Source organism: Synchiropus splendidus, chromosome 1 (genome assembly GCF_027744825.2).
Source record: "Synchiropus splendidus isolate RoL2022-P1 chromosome 1, RoL_Sspl_1.0, whole genome shotgun sequence".
In the NCBI taxonomy this organism is placed as follows: domain Eukaryota; kingdom Metazoa; phylum Chordata; class Actinopteri; order Syngnathiformes; family Callionymidae; genus Synchiropus; species Synchiropus splendidus.
Genome location: NC_071334.1, coordinates 12,632,437 through 12,650,714, shown reverse-complemented (window position 1 = coordinate 12,650,714; position 18,278 = coordinate 12,632,437). Strand labels below are relative to the sequence as shown.

Below are 18,278 nucleotides of genomic sequence, written 5' to 3'. Positions count from 1 at the left end.
CGTGTCAATAACTGTGGGAGGGAGTGGCCGATGAAGAGGAAAAGAAAGGGTGTGACTGTTTACTTCTTCTTTTCATCCTTAAATATGCACCTATGGTGCAGAGATTTTGGCATTAAATCATAAATTGCAATAGAAAATTCTGGAATACTTGCTTTGTCTCACACTCGGATCTGTTCCGTGTTTGTTGCTGATCGTTTATTGACACTTGTGCTGACGGTATCCTCCTTGTCCTCACAACTATTGTTTTCTTTTTGTCACATGCGCGGCTCCCTCCCTCTCGGCGATACTCTCGAAACACTTGCCGCAGCGATTCTGATGCCTAGCGCCCTGACCGTGGCCAAATATAGTAAATGAGAATCCCACCTCGCCGTGTCGGCGGGTCGTGTCTCTACGCGTGCGTGCCGAATGACTGCGTGTGTTCTCCTGTGTAAATGGCTTAGGGGTTAAAACGTGTTTGTTATTGTTCCCAGCACTTGGCCTGTAGACATCACTGCCAATTAAAGGGGAGGTTTATGTGTTAAGAGCAGGAAGCGTTGCCGTGTGTGTCTGCATGCGATTGGTTGGCCAGCTTTTCCCATGTTCCTTCCCTGGGGACGGAGCAGCGAGGCCTCTTTACTGCCTCGGCCAAATGAAAGGTAAACACAACACACCTTTGATCAGGCTTTTCATTTAAAACCTTACTGGAACCCTGTGTGTGTGTGTGTGTGTTGTGAGCAAATTACCCAATGACACAGTGATGTTCTCATGCGTTTTGCTTAATGAGAGCTAAGCTTTCCAGCATGGTTCCGCCTCCTCTTCTTATTGTTGGCGCATGAGAGAAATCATTTATCCATCCATGCCTTTTCCCTCCTACCCCCCTCCATCCAGCCATCACAAAAACAAAACATGGCGTTGTATGAATGATGGTGGGAGGGTCCTGCTGGCCTAGAAAGCGACGCAGTCAGATGGAGAGATAGCGATGGAGGGCAGAATCAGGCTGTGACTGAAGAGAGAGGGAGAGAGGAAAGTGGAGTACGGGGAAGAGATGAATGAATGAATGAGCTGAATGGAGCTCACTCCTGTGTCTTGATATGTAAATTAAAGACATGAATACTTGAATTTTCTGTCACATAAAAGTACCTGTCTATTAAGCTATTGGTTTAAAGTACAATATACACTGACCTGAGGAATCTAAGATAAAATTTAATTATAGAGGACAGTGACACCTGAAAAAAAACAAATGTCATAGATGGTGGTTGGTGGCACATGATTTTAGTCCAAAAAATGAATCTGACTTCTGCATTATCAAAAATGTTTCAGGTTGTTCTTTGTTATTGTCACACATTTTCCATTTTAAATTGATAGTTTGGGATGTTTTTAGTACAACTCAGTTGTGGAATTCCATGTATTTCAAATCCTTCTTTTAAATAGTTTTCTTTTAACTCTAGATTTGATCTGAATTGTGCCTCCTAATTTGGCTGAACTAACGTATTTGTAAGCGACCTAAAGCAGCCGTGCTACGTTGGTCTTCCCTGGCGTGTTGCCTCCTTGGCTGCGTCTGCCCCCTGTCTGCCCCGGCAAATCCAGGGTTAACCCTGGGCGTCTCTTCTCCCTGACATGGTAGTCACACTGAATGGCTGCCTCCCCAGCCAGCAAACACATTGGCTGGAGCTGAGGGTGGATCTAGTGCTGCAGCCAGACTCTGGCATGGATCATCCACTGGAGCCGGATCTTTCAACGTGTGGTGTGATACCGTGGTCACAGTGTGTACTCGCAGCAGACATTGAAGGGGGAGGGGTAGGTGGAGCTTTCAGGGAAGCCAGTGTTGTGGGATTTTATCTGCTTGAATTGCCTCGGAGGTTATGTTTAATTTTGGGAGTGATCCGGATCACCCTCTGCATCCAGGAATATCTGTAAATGATTATTTCACATTGAGAGATGGGGACCATTTTTGGTAATTGAGTCAGACTGGCATTTGGGTCCTGGAACTTTGGTTTTTGAAGGATTCTATGTCATTGGGAGATGTTGGACTAAAACTGCTTGGTGGTGGTTTGCGCTCTCTGAGTGCTAGTGTTACTCAGTGTTCAGTTCTGTTTTGTTTGTTGCAGTTTAGACTATCTCACCTTATTATCAAATTTACCATAACCATCTGTAGTTTTATTTACTTTTATTTGAAACCCAATTACTTGATGTATTTTATGATGTAATGATACTTTTGCAATTGTATTTCTATATATAGAAGTGCTCTTCAGATCCACGCATTCATCAAATATTATTATCAAACACATTTTTCCAAACGTGAAAGGAACAGAAAAGAAGAAATATGTTCGGTGGACAGGCTTTAAAAATATACTCACATATACTCTCTCGCAACGTAATAAAATGGCATTGAAGCACGTGTTTTATGACCTTCGGTTTTACCATTAAAGTGAGAGGAAGATTACACTTTATGAGCAAATATTAGTAACGTAGAAGACAGTTACGTTATGTCTAACTGGTGCGATCAGAGTTTAGTGGCAGTCATATATAGCATCGTATTGGCTTCGTCGAGGGTGCAGAGCGCTGTTGTCGGTTGTTTTATGCCCTTTTCTCATTGATTGAACAGTTATCGGTCGAAGAGGTTCACGGTGTTCAGCACAGGTCGTGTTCACAGCCACGTGATTTCCAATTAAACTTTTGCCTCCCTTGCACACCCACTCGTAATGAGCTTTTAGCCTAAAGGTCAGTGCTCGGTCTCGCCTGGGATGTTATGTGGATCCAGCAGGTCAGAGACCGGCCACTAACATTCATTTTATTAGATCATTACACGAGGTAAACCCGATTGCTTGTTCAGTCACGGTGACCTCAGACTCTCCGACCTAATCTCCCGACGGGACAAATAGAATGTGATATGAGAGAATGACGTGTATTCTTTAAACCGGGAACAGCTGAGCCTGTTTCCGTGACGATGGATGATGATTATTTTGCAATAATTGTGCTGACTCATGACTTCATCATAATTTGTTGGTATCGTTTTTGTCCACTGTATATGGATTTAACTCGACTGTGATGGCCATGTCATCTGAAGAAAAATATTCATATTTTTATAATATTATAGAAGCAGAATTCTTCACATTATGAGAGTGTTTGATCATTTTCAAACACTTTCTTCCTTTGATTCTTCATTATTTTGTGTGAATGGTGGTTTTTAATGATTCACTTTTTGCGACTATTAGTTCATCACTTCCTTCTGTCATGATCAGTAGTTTATCATTAGTCGTTCATCCTTTATTTATACTCGTTTATTTTAAGTAGAATTTGACCTTCATACTTTGTGTTACACTTGGTGTGACTTTCATATACTTCCATTTGTGATGTTTCTTCAAAGATCTGTGTACTTTTTCAGTATTTAATTTTTTTTTTTTTATTATTTCTTTTTACCTTAAAGAAATATCAAGTGCCACAAATTGACAACCATTCTTTTCTTTCTCTTCGCCCCAGTGTGCACCGACTGCAAGCATGGTGCGTGCAACCCTGAGGGCCAGTGCTGCCACGAGCAGTGTTTGGGTGGATGTTCGGAACCGGGACTAGCCAGCAGCTGTGTGGCCTGCAGAAACCTCCAGCACGGAAATACCTGTTTGGAGAAGTGCCCCCCTGGATATTACGTGTTCAGAGGTTGGCGATGTGTCAGCTTTTCCTTCTGTCAGGTGGGTTCAAAAGTACATTTTTGCCCGGCGTAGTGACAAAACATGTGTCGGGCTCACACCTGATTTTTCTTTCTGCTATTCTCAGGATCTACACAACGAATGTAAAGAGACCAAGAGGACGATCGAGGGCCGAGAGTCGGGTTGTAAAGAATATGTCATCCACAAAGGGGCCTGTATTCCGGAGTGTCCATCCGGATACACTCTGAACTCCTCAACGTATGTTTGCCTCACACTCTCTCATACACATAGACACACTCACTGCTACCACTGTCAACATCCTTGATGTGTTGGTGCCGGTCATCGCCTCACAATCCACTAACAGTTCAAAGTTTGATGTTTTCAATAAACACAGGCTTGGAAACTGATCAAGCAGAAATAGGATCACAAACTTTTCCACAACACCTCAGCTGCCCTCATGTGATTAGGGAAAATAGCTGTTAAGATGGAATTAATTTATAAAAAAACAGTGTTTCCCCATCAGTTTAAAAAATGCTGACAAACCTTTTTCAGTCAGTAAATGCGAGACATTTGTCTTGTTTTCCCCTCTACATATTGTAATTCTGTATGCTTATTATCCAACATTAATGCAACATTGTGCACTTTTTTTCCATTGGCTGTTGCTAAGCCGATTATCGGTGCATAGCTATGCTCGACACCCTGAGTTGTTAATGAGTGAAAACGGCTGCTTTGGTGTGACCCGTGTCATTGATCATAATGAAGACTAAACTGTCCAGTAAGTATAGCATTTTGCTAATCAGGGCTAACCGCTCTTATTTTGGGCTGTGTACACACAAGGGTGCACCGGGTCGTGATAATGTGACTGGGCCGCTTGGCAGCCCGGGGCCAATTATTTTCCTATTGAAAGGATTGTTCATTTGGGACCCGGATAAAGTTTGCAATCTGTCTGGGACTTGTTTACTTAGTCTGGTTGAGTGGTTCAAATGTGATTACTTCATGTGAAACAATCGGTTTTGTGGAGGACTTCTGGCTTTCTGGAGTCCTTCAGCAGGGCTGCTTGTGACCTGAGCTCCCCCTAGTCTACACTGGTGGTCGGGGACATCATGCCTGTCAGTGATCTTCAGGACAAATGAGAAATCCATTTGTTATAGTGAGTCAAAGCAGTGTGAGTAACTAAGATAAGATTAGGACATTTGTGACATTCGACAACTGCAACTTATGCTTAAAAGTAAAGTAAATCCTTGCCCAAATATTGACTATCACACACTGGACCACACACATAAAGCATTAACCATAAATGCAGAAAAAAATACTAATTTTTGCTCTTTGACACCACAACTTGACCACGGCAACTACCAGGCCTTGAGGAACAATTAAAAACGTTTTTACTGGTGTACTTTTATTTACTTATTTTCTAACTGAAGTTTAGCCAGATCTGAATCAGTTGTACACTGATGTGTCCCGTGATTGGCTTGCTAACCACAGTGTTGGCTCTGATTTATTCTGGGTCTTGCAGCCAGGATGAATGATTCAATTAAAACATTGTTTGCACCTTTAAACAGAGGTGTATATTCAGAACCTGAAACTGAAATACATACATTTTGTGTTGTGCATGTCAATTAGATAGATTTTATTAGTCCTACAGTGGGAAAAAAGCTCCCCAGAGAGATGTTTCAATGTTACAAAGAGGTACACGTTGTTTCCTTGATGTCTTGTGCAATGGTGATGCCAAGAGTTAGTGTCGTCTGGTTGGACGTCTTCAGTCAGTACATGTCAAGAGAGGTCCAAGGAAAGACGAAGATAGCGAACTGATGACAGTTTCACTGATCTTTTCATCCTTTAATACACACTAGATTTGTAAATATCAAATCTCAACGCGCTAAAGGGTTAACATGTAATTGCCGACTGATATTTTGGGCTGTCCTCGACCTGCAACCGAGCCTGACAGTCAGCCGCTGCCGCTGCACTGGATGGTTCCAGCAGGCCCCGCAGCCAAAGTCATGGAGTTCAGGCCCACGAATAAACACCGTCTCTTTAAAAGCTGCTGCTGGTCTCAGCCCGTCTGCCTCTGTGTCTCTGTTTCTAGTACAACTGCCCAAAACACTCTCTTTCTACACTGCAACTAGAGCGTTACTTTCAAAAAATTGAATCCATGTTTTTCCTTGTGGGGAGATTTTTTTTTTTTAAACCAGTTTGCTATTCACTGTTGCTACTCGTCGTTTTTCCACTCCCTCACGGGTCATTCGTAGGAAACAGTGAATCATTCTCTGATTTGTCTCACTTCTTGAATGCTGAAAAAAGCGAATCAATGAGAATGAATCATGTTAATCCCTCCGTGCTGATTAGAATTAGATGTCTGTCTGCCAGACCTCGCCTGTTCTGTCTTCGATAGCGGGATGAACAGCCGCTCTATGGAGGCCATGTTGCATATTGTTCTCACTATCTGTGACGACATGTGTTTGCAATGAGAGGATCCCACTGAGAAACAATATTACTTTACTTGTCTGCGATGAATGTGACTCATAGTTGAGGGAAAAGAAGATTTTTTTGTTTCCTGTCTGGTGAGAGATGCTTATCATTTGAGCCAATAGCTAGTCATTGCAAGTGAGGTTCTTAGCATTTAGATTCTCTTTCTGATATTTTAAGACATTCTCTTTGATTTTCCTAATGCTTTGCTGGATCATAGGGAGTTGGGCACAACAATGTCCACCAGGTCACTTTTTTTTTACTAAAATGTTTTCTTCAATCAATGGATTAAATTAGTAAACATAAATAATAGCGTTGTACTGGAGCCGTATTGTTGCTTGGCCTGATAGTCTTATGAAACGTTTGGAGATGCCTAGTGTCAGCTGGAGTTAGGTCACGTCGACCTTCTGTCTCAGTCACACTCCCTCTCTCTGCAGGCTGACCTGTATGCCCTGCGCCGGCCTTTGCCCAAAACAGTGTGTGGCGAATAAGACCATCGATTCTGTCATGTCCGCCCAGTCATTGAGGGGCTGCACGGTTCTCCATGGCAACCTGAAGATCAAAATTCGAGGAGGAAGTGAGTGCTTAAATCACTGGGCTCCTTACTTGTCTGTGTTTTTCCTCTACATGGTATATTGGCGTTCTTCTGAATTGTGCCACTAAGATACATTCACCTTACCTTTGAAAATGCATAGTCAGTTCAACACTTTGATTCTTCTCTCAGATAATATAGCAGCAGAGTTAGAAGCCAGTTTGGGTCAACTTGAAGAGATAACTGGATACCTGATGCTGCGTCGAGCCTACGCCCTCGTATCCCTCTCTTTCCTCCGCAATCTTCACACCATCAGAGGGGAATATCTCGAGACAGAGTAAGTTTGCTCCTCTGCCTCATTTCTACTGATTGGAAATGTCCTTTTGATCCTGAAAACTGAAAACAATTTTTTTTCCTCCAGCGCCTATGCTTTCTACGCACTGGACAACCAGAACCTGCGAGAGCTGTGGGACTGGTCCAAACACAACTTGACCATCGTGCGGGGGCGCACCTTCTTCCACCACAACTCTAAACTCTGCATATCTGAGATCCAGAAAATGGAGGAGGTGACTGGAACGAAGGAGCGGAACCTGAAAAATGACATCGGCATGCGGACCAACGGGGACCAGGCGTCCTGTAAGTGCACTAGTTAAACTGCTGTATAATGGCAACCACGTATGGTACAGTGAGCTGCCTTTTCAGTTATTTTGTTGCTGTTACATGCTGAATCCCAAACTGTGTTTTCGTTGGTCCTCTAGGTGAGACCAAGCTTCTTAAATTCACCCTCATCAAAACAACCTCCACCATGATCAAGTTGAAATGGGAGCCTTTTTGGCCGTCTGATTTCAGAGACTTGCTGGGCTTTATGGTTCTCTACAAAGAAGCGTAAGTAAATGTGATGTCAATCCACACAAACGCTCCCACTGTGAAGTTCGAACTTCAGTCAGTACAAGTCAGACAGAAGCTTGATATCCCTGCCATTGTTGATATTTTCATCACTTCTCATGTGCAACACAACGCGTTGAGAAACAGCAAGGTCGCTGCACATGCTATTTTTCTACCGTCTTTTGAGCATACAATTTAATCCGCATATCTGTGAATAGAATTCAGGGTGAGTTATATTAAGTCATGTCTTTTATACTGTTCTTATTGAAAGTAACACCAGATTTGATGAATGCAAAGTCATAAAGGCTAATAAATACAGAAAATCTCTTTTGGTGCTGGTAGGTTTAAAAAAAATAAATAAATAAATAAAAAATAAGAGAAAATTAGAAATTTGAATATTTGTTGCCGGAATGAATGTTTTTTTTTTGTGTATACTAGTACCGCTTTTTTTTTTGTTCCTTCGCTTGGTCTCCTATTACAGTCATGACGTCACATTGTGGGATGTGTGCTAATATAGTATCACAATTTAAGTCTTAGCCCTAGTGCATTTTTTTTTTTTTTAAACTTCAGAATGTCTCTTTGTTTTGATTATACTTCAGATTTGGATGATAATAAGTCTCACATTTCTTACTGCACTATGATGTGACCGCTTGCCTACACTTGTCGTGTAAATGTCTCTACGTCTGAGGAGGTCTGGTCTGCTCTGGTCTTATAAATGTGGCTCCTCTTGTAAGGCTGGATTTCTGATTTGTCTTTGCTACAGGCCGTACAGAAACGTGTCGGAGCTCGATGGGCAGGACGCGTGCGGCTCCAACAGCTGGGTGATTGCTGATGTTGACGCGCCTAGCCGGGAAAACAAAGAGCAGACTGAACCGGGACACCTGATTCGCCCGTTGAAACCCTGGACCCAGTACGCCATCATGGTCAAAACTCAACTGTCGGCATCCGAGGAGCAGCAGGTCCACGGCGCCAAGAGTGAGATCATCTATGTTCGAACCAACGCCTCCAGTGAGTTCACTTGACAGCAGAAGCACAACTAGAATAATCACCATTAACACCTGCTGCTGAAACATTGGATTTGATTTTTCTTTGACCGGTAATGTGGTGTCCCACCCCCTCAGAACCCTCAGTGCCCCTGGATCCCATCTCGTCCTCCAACTCCTCTTCTCAGATCATCCTCAAGTGGAAAACTTCAGCCAACCCCAACGGCAACATCACCCATTACCGGGTCATCTGTCGCAAGCAGCCAGAGGACAGCGACCTGTACAAGTTTGACTATTGTCTGCAAGGTTTGTCTCCTCCTCATCTTATCCAAATATTCTCAACGGATCCGCCTGGATGGCAGATCATCATCATCAACTAGGTCTTGGGCATGAATCAGAATTTTATTTTTATCATCATTTATTATAAATGGGTTTCTGCGCACCCATTCAGAAAATATAGTTTCACTTTAAACACATGGGATGAGGGGTGGTGGGGGATGCTTGTTAGCCTGTGAGTGAAAAACCTCAAGCTGGGGTGCATCAGATGCAACTGTGTCCATGTATGACATAAAATAATTGGACCTCAGTCTATCGTTCACCCTCACTATATACATGTTACTCAGCCTAATCGACGTTAATACCCTGGCAACAGACCTGTGAGTCTCACCACATTTCGGCGTTTGTGGGGCCCTTTTGCCCTTTTGATCCCATGAGGTTAAGCCTCAATTTGAAGATGAAGAAAAAATGACTGGGCCATTATAGTCAGGTTTAAGTTTGGTTCAGAGTCCTGGTTAAGTTTAGACATTTGTTTTGGATGGTAGGTTTAGGGAAGAGAGAAGCAATTATGTCAGTGAGTGGACCCTACCAAATGGTGCAACAAATCTGTGTGTGCGTGTGGCAGTATTGTCGCACTTTTGATACTTACGTTTAGGAGCTTTATGCCTCACCAGATGCAGCAGTTTGGCATCACTGAACACATCAAACACATTTTCTGTTCAGCTAACCATTTTCTATGTTCTCTAAGGAATGAAACTGCCTTCTCGGACCCCGACCCACCCGGAAAGTGACCCCGAGCAGAAGATGAACCACACAGATGAGCACACCGTTGGAGACAAGTGTTGCGCCTGTCCGAAGACGGATCTCCAGCTGAAGAAGGAGCAGCTGGAGATCGAGTACAGCAAGACCTTCGAGAACTACCTCCACAACGTGGTCTTCGAGAGCCGGTAGGACTGCTTGTCTCGCTCAAACTAAACTGCATGCTCTGTGGTTAAATAGAAGTAATAAATTCATCACTCTTGCCCACGCATGGGTGGCCAACCATCAGTGTCACTCTGGTTATTCAAATGAAACCTAAAGAAGATGAGAATAGATGAGCAGCGGCAGAAATGAAATATTTACGTTTGATAAAGTTGGCAATATCCAGTCAACAGCTGTGAGATGATGTCCTCTCCATTCTGTTTAGTTTCCTCAAATTCTTTTCATTAACAAAGTTTGCACCCTAAACTGTGTAAATCACTAGTAGATACAGCAGCCGAGATGATCAATAGGTAGAAGGTTACTTTTTGTTCTGTTCAACTTATTCCAGGTTGAACATGAAACTCTTACGTCTCTCCTCATAAATAATTTGACATGACTTATTAATATCTTGTCTATCGTAGCCTGCAGTGTGTATATCTGATAGCTTTGGAGACCTCTAACCTTGCTGGGCAGTCAGATGTGTTTCATGTGCGTTCCAAATGTGAGGTTGTTTTCGTCCTGGGCAGCCGTGCGAGGGCTCAAGGTGGGAGGTGCCCCTGCCCTCTCCCCAGACACAAACACACACCCACCAACTCCCGCTCCTCACCACCCGGGGGAGTGATTACTGCGCCCATTATCGTTCGTGCCACTCTGGTGTGCGTCCATGCACAATGAAATTTGGACACACAAACACTTCCATCACACACACAGACCCTGGACCCATGCTGTTCAGTCAAGGTCGGGACAAAACACACTTATCATTTCACTCTCAAACCTCACTCGTGCTTCTGTTTTGGACAGTTGGTGGAGTAAAATTCATGGTACCGATGGTGCACATTAGTGACAACTTGTGGTGATAGTGAATATGTTGAGTGACGTTTCTTAGGCTCGAAACAACTCACTTAAGCAAACTTAATGTAGGCATCCCCTTTTTATTCTATGCCAAATGTGAAAAATACAGTCATCACTTTGTCTGCTGTTTTTGAGTAATACAACTCTGCTATGATTAGATACATGGTTTTCCAAAATGTGGATGTGAGATAAATAAAAGTCAATGTGGTTCATGCCTAAATAGAATAGCCTTTATTGTCCTTGTACAGTGTACGAGATTTGAGATGTGGTGAATGAGGACATGAAGAGGATAGGTGTGGCCTGAGAGGACGGTCAGGTAGATAGGTGAAGGTGGAGGATAGTGATGGGAAATGCCCCTAAGAAGCTAAAGATTCAAATTTTGGCAGTTCCAAATGGACTGAGCAGAACCATGCAGTTGAACTGATATGAACAAATCTTCTCTCCCCAGACCAACTCGACGACGACGCTCAGTTGGAGTCGCCAATTCCACAAACCTCCCCTTTTTGTTCTCCACGATCCCCAACTTGAACCTCGGGGCGACCACAGTGACGCCCGAGGAGGAGGATAAAGATTCAAAGGTAAAAGACCGATGACTGTGTAGATCACACTGTAAATACATTTTAAAATTTGAGGGAGCAGAACAAACCAATGCCTCCAACCTCTCAACCATCTTGTTATCAATTGCTGCAACAGTGACAACTCTTTATTGAAGCGTTGCATCAGTGCTGTGTTTAATCTTTGTTCTCAAGTCATCATTCAGGACTCAAAATGTGTCTCTATTTGTGCAGGTGGAGCGGAAGGTGTACAAGGAATCCACCGTCATCTCCAACCTTCAGCACTTCACCAGCTACAAGATAGAAATCATCGCTTGCAACCATCCGACGGACCTCAAACGGTGCAGCATGGCTACGTACGTCAGTGCTCGGACCATGCCAGAGGGTGAGTCCACACCTGGAATTGTATTAACACACCTGAATAAACTCATCAATGAAGAAAAGACCACATTCCAATTCATGGCCTCAGGCGGTGTGAAATTATTAACCGCGTGTGTGCTACCCACAGAGAAAGCAGACGACATCCCCGGACCTGTGACTCACGAGTTGGTAAACGGGGAGTCCGGCTCCGTGTTGATCAAATGGAACGAACCCCGCTCCCCTAATGGTCTGATCATCCTGTATGAGGTGTACTTCAAGAAGGTTGGAGACTCTGAGGTGAGCAACACTTTTTGCAGACAGTGAAACTTGCAGCAGAGGGAAGGAAGCGTGTTTGCTGCGCGCGTGTGTGTGTTGATCACCTCTGCAGTCCCTGGCAGTGTGGGTGTGTTAAGAATATACATGTTGTTGTTTACATGCTCCTAATGTATATATTCATCTGTTATTGCTATGCGCTGCTGCACTGGCTGAACTTGTAGCTCCTCTGTTGCCATAGTGACAATGGCAGTGAGGAAGATTAGATTGCAGTGGCAGCAACATAACGTCTCTTCAGCAGACCAGGCTGTGTAGTCCTGCTATGCTCTGGATTTATACTGTTTTATGACTTTATTTGGTTGAGCGAAGTGAACCTTGATCAGCAAAAGTCATCTGATTACCCGGATAGTAACTTAAGACGTGGTGACAGCAGCCGGTAGAAACTCAGGTGGTGAATACGCATGGTTTACATCCAGCCCTTAAAAGTTCTGATAGAGGCGGTGGGGAGATGAGGTGGGCGCATCAGTGGCCTGAGCTGCAGACTGACTCCAAACTAATTGTGTACCATTGATCTGGTGTGCAGACATTGTCTTCAGAACACTGTCTCACTGCTTGATTGAGCTGAATCCAAACACTTTGTGCAAGTAAACATTGCCATCGATTAGTTACAAGAGCAACACTTCAGCTTCCAGTGTGCTCCTGCTGCACGCCTTTCTCTTCTCTTTTCTCTCCTCGCATTTCTGTGTCATAATCTCAGATCTTTAATGGTGCTAACATTTGTTAATGGAATGATAGTGGCTTTGATCTAGTCTCATGTTATTGTCACTTGGAAGGGAGCTGCAAAGACGGGGAGCAGAGTCAGAAGAGTTGAAGACCCTCAGGATTTCTTTGCGACTGACCTGAAAGGACACGTTTAGAAATTAGTTATTCAGTGCGACAGTTGTGAAGAATTTTGGGGCCAAGGTTGGGGAGAAAAGATGGCTTGTGTATGTGGAGAGGAGAGACACTGAACATGTACCTGATACTTGGTAAGAGAAGAGGAAGACTTTCATGGGTGTCGTGAAGAAGAAGAAACTTTTTTTTCAAAAAGGATTCATACTTTTCCAGGTGAAGGACAAGTGTGATATTCATTTATAAGCCAAGTATAATGTTTTAGTTCAGTACTGAGACTGAGTCAAAGCACGTGTCTTGCTCTTGTGTCCTTTTTTTTTTGCTTTCTTTATTCATCCTGTATGTTTTGATCATGTGGTGTTCACCAGCACATTCGTCTTCAATTCCCGCAATTTAATAAGGGTTTTGGTTTGTTTGTTTCAGGAACACTCGACCTGTGTGTCGCGGCTGGCCTACCCCAGGTTCAACGGCACAAAACTTCCGCTGGTTCACCCGGGAAACTACAGTGTGTGGGTTCGAGCCGTCTCCTTGGCGGGAAACGGTTCTTACACCGAAGTCACCTACTTCTTCATGCCCAACAGTAAGACTGGTGTCCAGCTCATGTCTACTCAGAAACATGTTGTGTGAAGTATGGTGTGTTTCCATGAAATAACTTCTGTTATCAATGTATTCAGTGTCAGCCAAGCTGATAAGTAACACAACTTTTAATCTGTAGAAGACGCAGGTATAATCGGCGTCGTGATCGGACCGATCATCTGCTTCATCCTGCTGCTGTTTGTAGGGGGCGGGGTTTTTGTGGTCCTCAAGAAAAAGTGAGTTCTTTGACAGACTGAGGAGTTTCTCTCCCTGTGCTACGAGCTGCTACCTTAATAACTGATCTATTTACAGGCAAACCGAAGGCCCGACTGGACCACTGATCGCCTCTTCCAACCCAGAGTACCTCAGCGCCAATGATGGTAAGATCTTTAAACTTGTCTGTCACTCATCTAATCTAATCTTCATGATAGGCAGAGGTAAAGAATGGGCTATAAGGGCTCTGCTCGTGTTTGCGTGTTAACATAATAACTACCATAGTAACTTGCTAGCTTAGAAGTGATTTAATTTTCTCTACTTAAGGCTTGTTTGGGTTTATGAACCTTCAATGGTTTTCCCCAATGGCTTTCAATAGGCCGGGCACCACATAAGGTCACATGACCAGCATCAGTTAGCTTTCTGATTTCATATAACACTTCATGCAATTGTATCACCGTGATGAATCATTTGTCATATGGTGACAAAATCCTCCTAATTCCTCCTTCGTTCCTGCCACTGCCTCCTCTTCCGTTGATCATGCGAGGAACACTGTGGCGTCACTGCCACCTGCAGTCCGTTTGAGGTCTTAACATGCGATATATTTTACTTGAAATATAGCCATAAAATACGAGTGCAGTGAAAAACAATGTCATGTACCAGATGGAAATGAGTTTTGTTAGCAGTTACACCTTTTTAAAAATGTAGTGAGAAGCAGGATGCTGTTGTTTCATATTTAGTTCTAAATCTGATATAGACACCAATGACATATTTGAAAAGCAAAGTGTCATTGTCAATCATATTGCTAAACTGGTGGTGTAATAAAGAAGATTTAATTGAGTTATCAGGGCGTGGAAAACTGATTATAATGTGATTGATTCTTGGTGCCCTGAGTCTCATATATACCTGTGATTTCAGTCTTCATTTTCGAGTCATCTTCACACGATAAAATGCAAACAATGTTGATGTTAAAACGTCCTTTTCTTTGTAGTGTATGTCCCAGACGAATGGGAGGTTCCCAGGGAGAAGATCACTGTGCTGCGAGAGTTGGGTCAGGGCTCCTTCGGCATGGTTTATGAGGGAATCGCCAAGGATATTGTCAAAGGAGACCCAGTCACTCGTGTGGCGGTGAAGACCGTCAACGAGTCGGCCAGCCTGCGAGAGAGGATTGAGTTCCTCAATGAAGCCTCAGTCATGAAAGCGTTCAGCTGTCACCACGTGGTACGACTATGTTAAACACTTTTTCCCTAATGACCTGTTAAAACTGTGTGGTCGGAGGCGAGCGTGTTTTATGTCTTAAATCATAGCTTGCTTTTTATTGGGTCAGCATGGTTGGCTTTCTGTGAGTGACTTGTGAAGCTCTCCTGGAGAAAGAGGATTGTAATAACAGAAACTTCTGTTTCCTTGATCAAGCAGCATTGTCTGGTATTAAAACGTCTGTTGTCCCTCTTGTCTAGGTCCGTCTTTTGGGTGTGGTTTCCAAAGGTCAGCCCACGCTGGTGGTGATGGAGCTGATGACACATGGTGACCTGAAAAGCTATTTAAGGAGTCTCAGACCTGATTCTGAGGTGCGGCCCATTCACGCACATTTGCTCTGTGAAATGTGTGAATGCTCAGAGCTGGAGTTCTTTCATTGATGCTCACAAGCTGACTGTTTTTGTAGAACAACCCGACCGGTCGTCCTCCACCTACACTGAAGGAGATGATCCAGATGGCGGCAGAAATAGCAGACGGCATGGCGTACCTCAATGCCAAGAAGTTTGTCCACAGGGACCTGGCAGCGAGAAACTGCATGGTTGCGGAGGACTTCACCGTCAAGATCGGAGGTGAGTTCCATCCTCATGGTTTTACTCTGCTGCCGGGATACCCTGTCCTGAGCTCACCTGATATGCCGCAGACTTCGGCATGACTCGGGACATCTACGAGACCGACTACTACCGCAAAGGAGGGAAGGGTCTTCTCCCTGTCCGGTGGATGGCTCCGGAGTCTCTGAAGGACGGAGTCTTCACGGCCCACTCAGACTGCTGGTAGGTGTCCCCCTCGCACTGCTCATGCTTCTCATCGACCACTCGTCACATGGTCTTCACGCAGGTCGTTTGGCGTTGTGCTATGGGAAATCAGCACTCTGGCCGAACAGCCCTACCAGGGTTTGTCCAATGAGCAAGTGCTCAAGTATGTCATGGACGGGGCCTACCTGGACCGACCTGAGAACTGCCCCGAGAGAATGTGAGTGACATGAAACTTCTCAACTTGTTGATTTAAAAAAAAAAAAAAAAAAAAGAAATATAAAAGCTAATGATCAAGCAGAAGTTAGCAGCGGGCTGCAGAGGCAAGAAGGAAGGGTCTTGAATGAAACCTCCTACAGGAGATGTTGGAATGTTCTTCAGTCTGAACATAAATTTGTGAGATTTACTGCTGGTGTATTTTTACCCAGTACTGATCAAGTATCAAACAGAAATGTGTACGTTGCTTTTTCTCCGCCTGAGACATGCCTTTGACTGGCAGTACCATCGTTGCAAACTGCTTTACGTTGGAAATAAAAGGAAAATAATTATGAGTGGTCAGAAAGGAGGACTGGACCCTCCTTTCGCTACTGCAGCTTTCGTCGTTCATTAACGTTGCGTCTGCATTGAAAAAATTAGAAACACTTCAAGAGTCCGATGGAATTTCAAGGGCTGCAGAAGTAGTGACGGAGGAAAGTTGTTTTAACAAAGTCACTAAATCCCCTTTTTGCCCCTTTGATACATCAATACCATGAACAGTCGAATTTAAATGACCTTAACAGGAGGTGGCAGTATTGTTCATAAAATTGCGCCAGCAGCTCCCACCATGAAAGGGCGATGAGAACAGTGGCACATCCTTCGGAACATTCTTGGATTGAGGTTGTAGTTCAAAAATAGTATAAGAATAAGAATAATTCAATCATAGACCGTGACGCAATAATCAGTTCTTTGTCTCATCATCAGCATTGAAATCCGTTTGTATATTATTGGTGAGTTATTGTGCAAGCATGTTAAGATGCTCGCATCATGCTCTGTTTTATGATTTCATTTCACTTCCTTTGAGTCTTTTGGGCGCTTGATGCGACACTGAACGTGTTTAACCTTTGTCCCACTTTCCTTGCTCTGTGACTGGTTTCCAGGCACAGCCTCATGCAGATGTGCTGGCAGTACAATCCCAAAATGCGGCCGATGTTCCATGAGATCATCGAGATGCTCAGAGAGGACCTGCACCCGTCCTTCCAGGAGGTCTCCTTCTTCTACAGTGAGGAGAACAAAGTCCCCGAGACTGAGGAGTACGACCTGGACCTGGACAACATGGAAAGCATCCCTTTGGACCCGTCGTCGTACTCGCAGAGAGAGGAGAGCTTAAGCAGGGACGGCGGGCCCTCGGTGGCCCTCAGGGGGAACTATGAGGAGCATGTCCCTTACACACACATGAACGGTGGCAAGAAGAACGGAAGAATCTTATCGTTGCCCAGATCCAGCCCTTCCTAACATTTCCTCCGCCCTGAGCGAACTTCTTGAACTGCCCCACCATCCCTCTCTCTCTCTCTCTCTCTTCCTGTCCATATTTTTGGTGTCCTTCATGTTTCCGTCAGCTTTTTCTAAGTGATTTTTCCTTTTGGGAAAAACCCTTCAAACAGATCTCAGGACTTTTAATTTTCTTCCTCATGGCTGCCAAACAGGCCAGCAAGGGATGCAAATATGGTCTAACACTTCTTTACCTCCACAACACGTCGGACTGTCTGTTTTTGTTCTACTTTTTTTTTCCTATTGATTTTCACTATCGCTGTGTTTCCGTCTTCATTTCGGAAACGCAGAGAGAAACTGTGAACATGACAAACCTTAGACAACCAAACGGCTGCTTAACACTCAAGACTTTTCTACCAGTTTGCATTTCCACGTTGTTTCGCTTCGGGTTCTCTTTTCTCAGATAGTGGCCTTTTCATTTGTGGCCTACAAACAAACGGAGGGGTATCAGCGCTTTTCCATGTAGGTTCTGAAGTGTGCAGACCGGTGGCATGACTTGATCTTTGAACAAAACATCCTCCCTGTTGATTTTGGTTCCGCAGAATTCCGAAACGACACACAGATTCGGCGGTTGTTTGGTTCGATAGTTTTAATTTATTTGCTTTTAATTGTTTGTTTCCCTCTGACTTTCTCAGTTCTTTGTCTCCTCACTCTGTGGCTGAAGGATATTTAAACATATTTTACAAAGAGAGTTCCTCAGACTGACCAATAGCTGCTGCTTGATATATTTTAGTGGGTATAGAAATATATAAATTTATATAATATATAGTATATATGGAATATTGGTGTCCCAATATTTTATATATAATATATGACCTATTGATGTATTTGTACATAGTTTATATGTTTTATATTTTTCATGAAGCGCCCGGCTTGTTTTTTTTTTTTTTCTGTCTCCCTGGTTCAAAACTACGATCATCCCGGTTGGATCGTAAAATGTTTTGCTGAGTTGAAAACACACTCAAGGTTTTGGATGAATTGGTGCGAGCCCCGTATGAAATACTGAAATGCAATCGTGGTGGATGTGCTGAAGGTGCTGTTCAGCTCGGCCCACCAACAACGTCCCAGTGCTCTGCCTGTGACCTTTCTGTTCACTCAACTGCTGCAATATGTTGTTGGAGGAACTGTGTCTACACTACTATATGATAGAAGAGTTGTCTGGGTGTGCTGCTGCACGGATACTGTGGAAATGAACACTAAATTCAATAGTATGTTGGACTGAAGTGAGGAGTTTCTGGACAAACATATTCATAGGTCTGTGCACACATGGATTCACACGCTTCATAGGTTAATTTCCAGGT

At 43.7% G+C, this 18,278-nt stretch overlaps 1 protein-coding gene across 2 annotated transcripts in view; it reads left to right on the top strand.

Moving 5' to 3' along the window:
• Nucleotides 1-18,278, top strand: part of insrb (insulin receptor b) — a 54,089-nt gene that overhangs the window by 31,963 nt on the left and 3,848 nt on the right. For both annotated transcript variants that reach the window (XM_053854806.1, XM_053854807.1), the window contains exons 3-23: nt 3,460-3,665; nt 3,751-3,881; nt 6,527-6,666; nt 6,814-6,958; nt 7,043-7,257; nt 7,380-7,506; nt 8,270-8,514; nt 8,628-8,795; nt 9,514-9,712; nt 11,026-11,155; nt 11,366-11,516; nt 11,640-11,788; nt 13,079-13,235; nt 13,371-13,467; nt 13,544-13,611; nt 14,436-14,665; nt 14,902-15,012; nt 15,108-15,270; nt 15,342-15,471; nt 15,536-15,670; nt 16,587-18,278. The exon at nt 16,587-18,278 is cut by the window's right edge and continues 3,848 nt beyond it. In XM_053854806.1, coding sequence (XP_053710781.1) covers nt 3,460-3,665; nt 3,751-3,881; nt 6,527-6,666; nt 6,814-6,958; nt 7,043-7,257; nt 7,380-7,506; nt 8,270-8,514; nt 8,628-8,795; nt 9,514-9,712; nt 11,026-11,155; nt 11,366-11,516; nt 11,640-11,788; nt 13,079-13,235; nt 13,371-13,467; nt 13,544-13,611; nt 14,436-14,665; nt 14,902-15,012; nt 15,108-15,270; nt 15,342-15,471; nt 15,536-15,670; nt 16,587-16,941 — 3,452 coding nt within the window. In that variant the 3' untranslated portion in view covers nt 16,942-18,278. The remainder of the gene's footprint in view (nt 1-3,459; nt 3,666-3,750; nt 3,882-6,526; nt 6,667-6,813; nt 6,959-7,042; nt 7,258-7,379; nt 7,507-8,269; nt 8,515-8,627; nt 8,796-9,513; nt 9,713-11,025; nt 11,156-11,365; nt 11,517-11,639; nt 11,789-13,078; nt 13,236-13,370; nt 13,468-13,543; nt 13,612-14,435; nt 14,666-14,901; nt 15,013-15,107; nt 15,271-15,341; nt 15,472-15,535; nt 15,671-16,586) is intronic.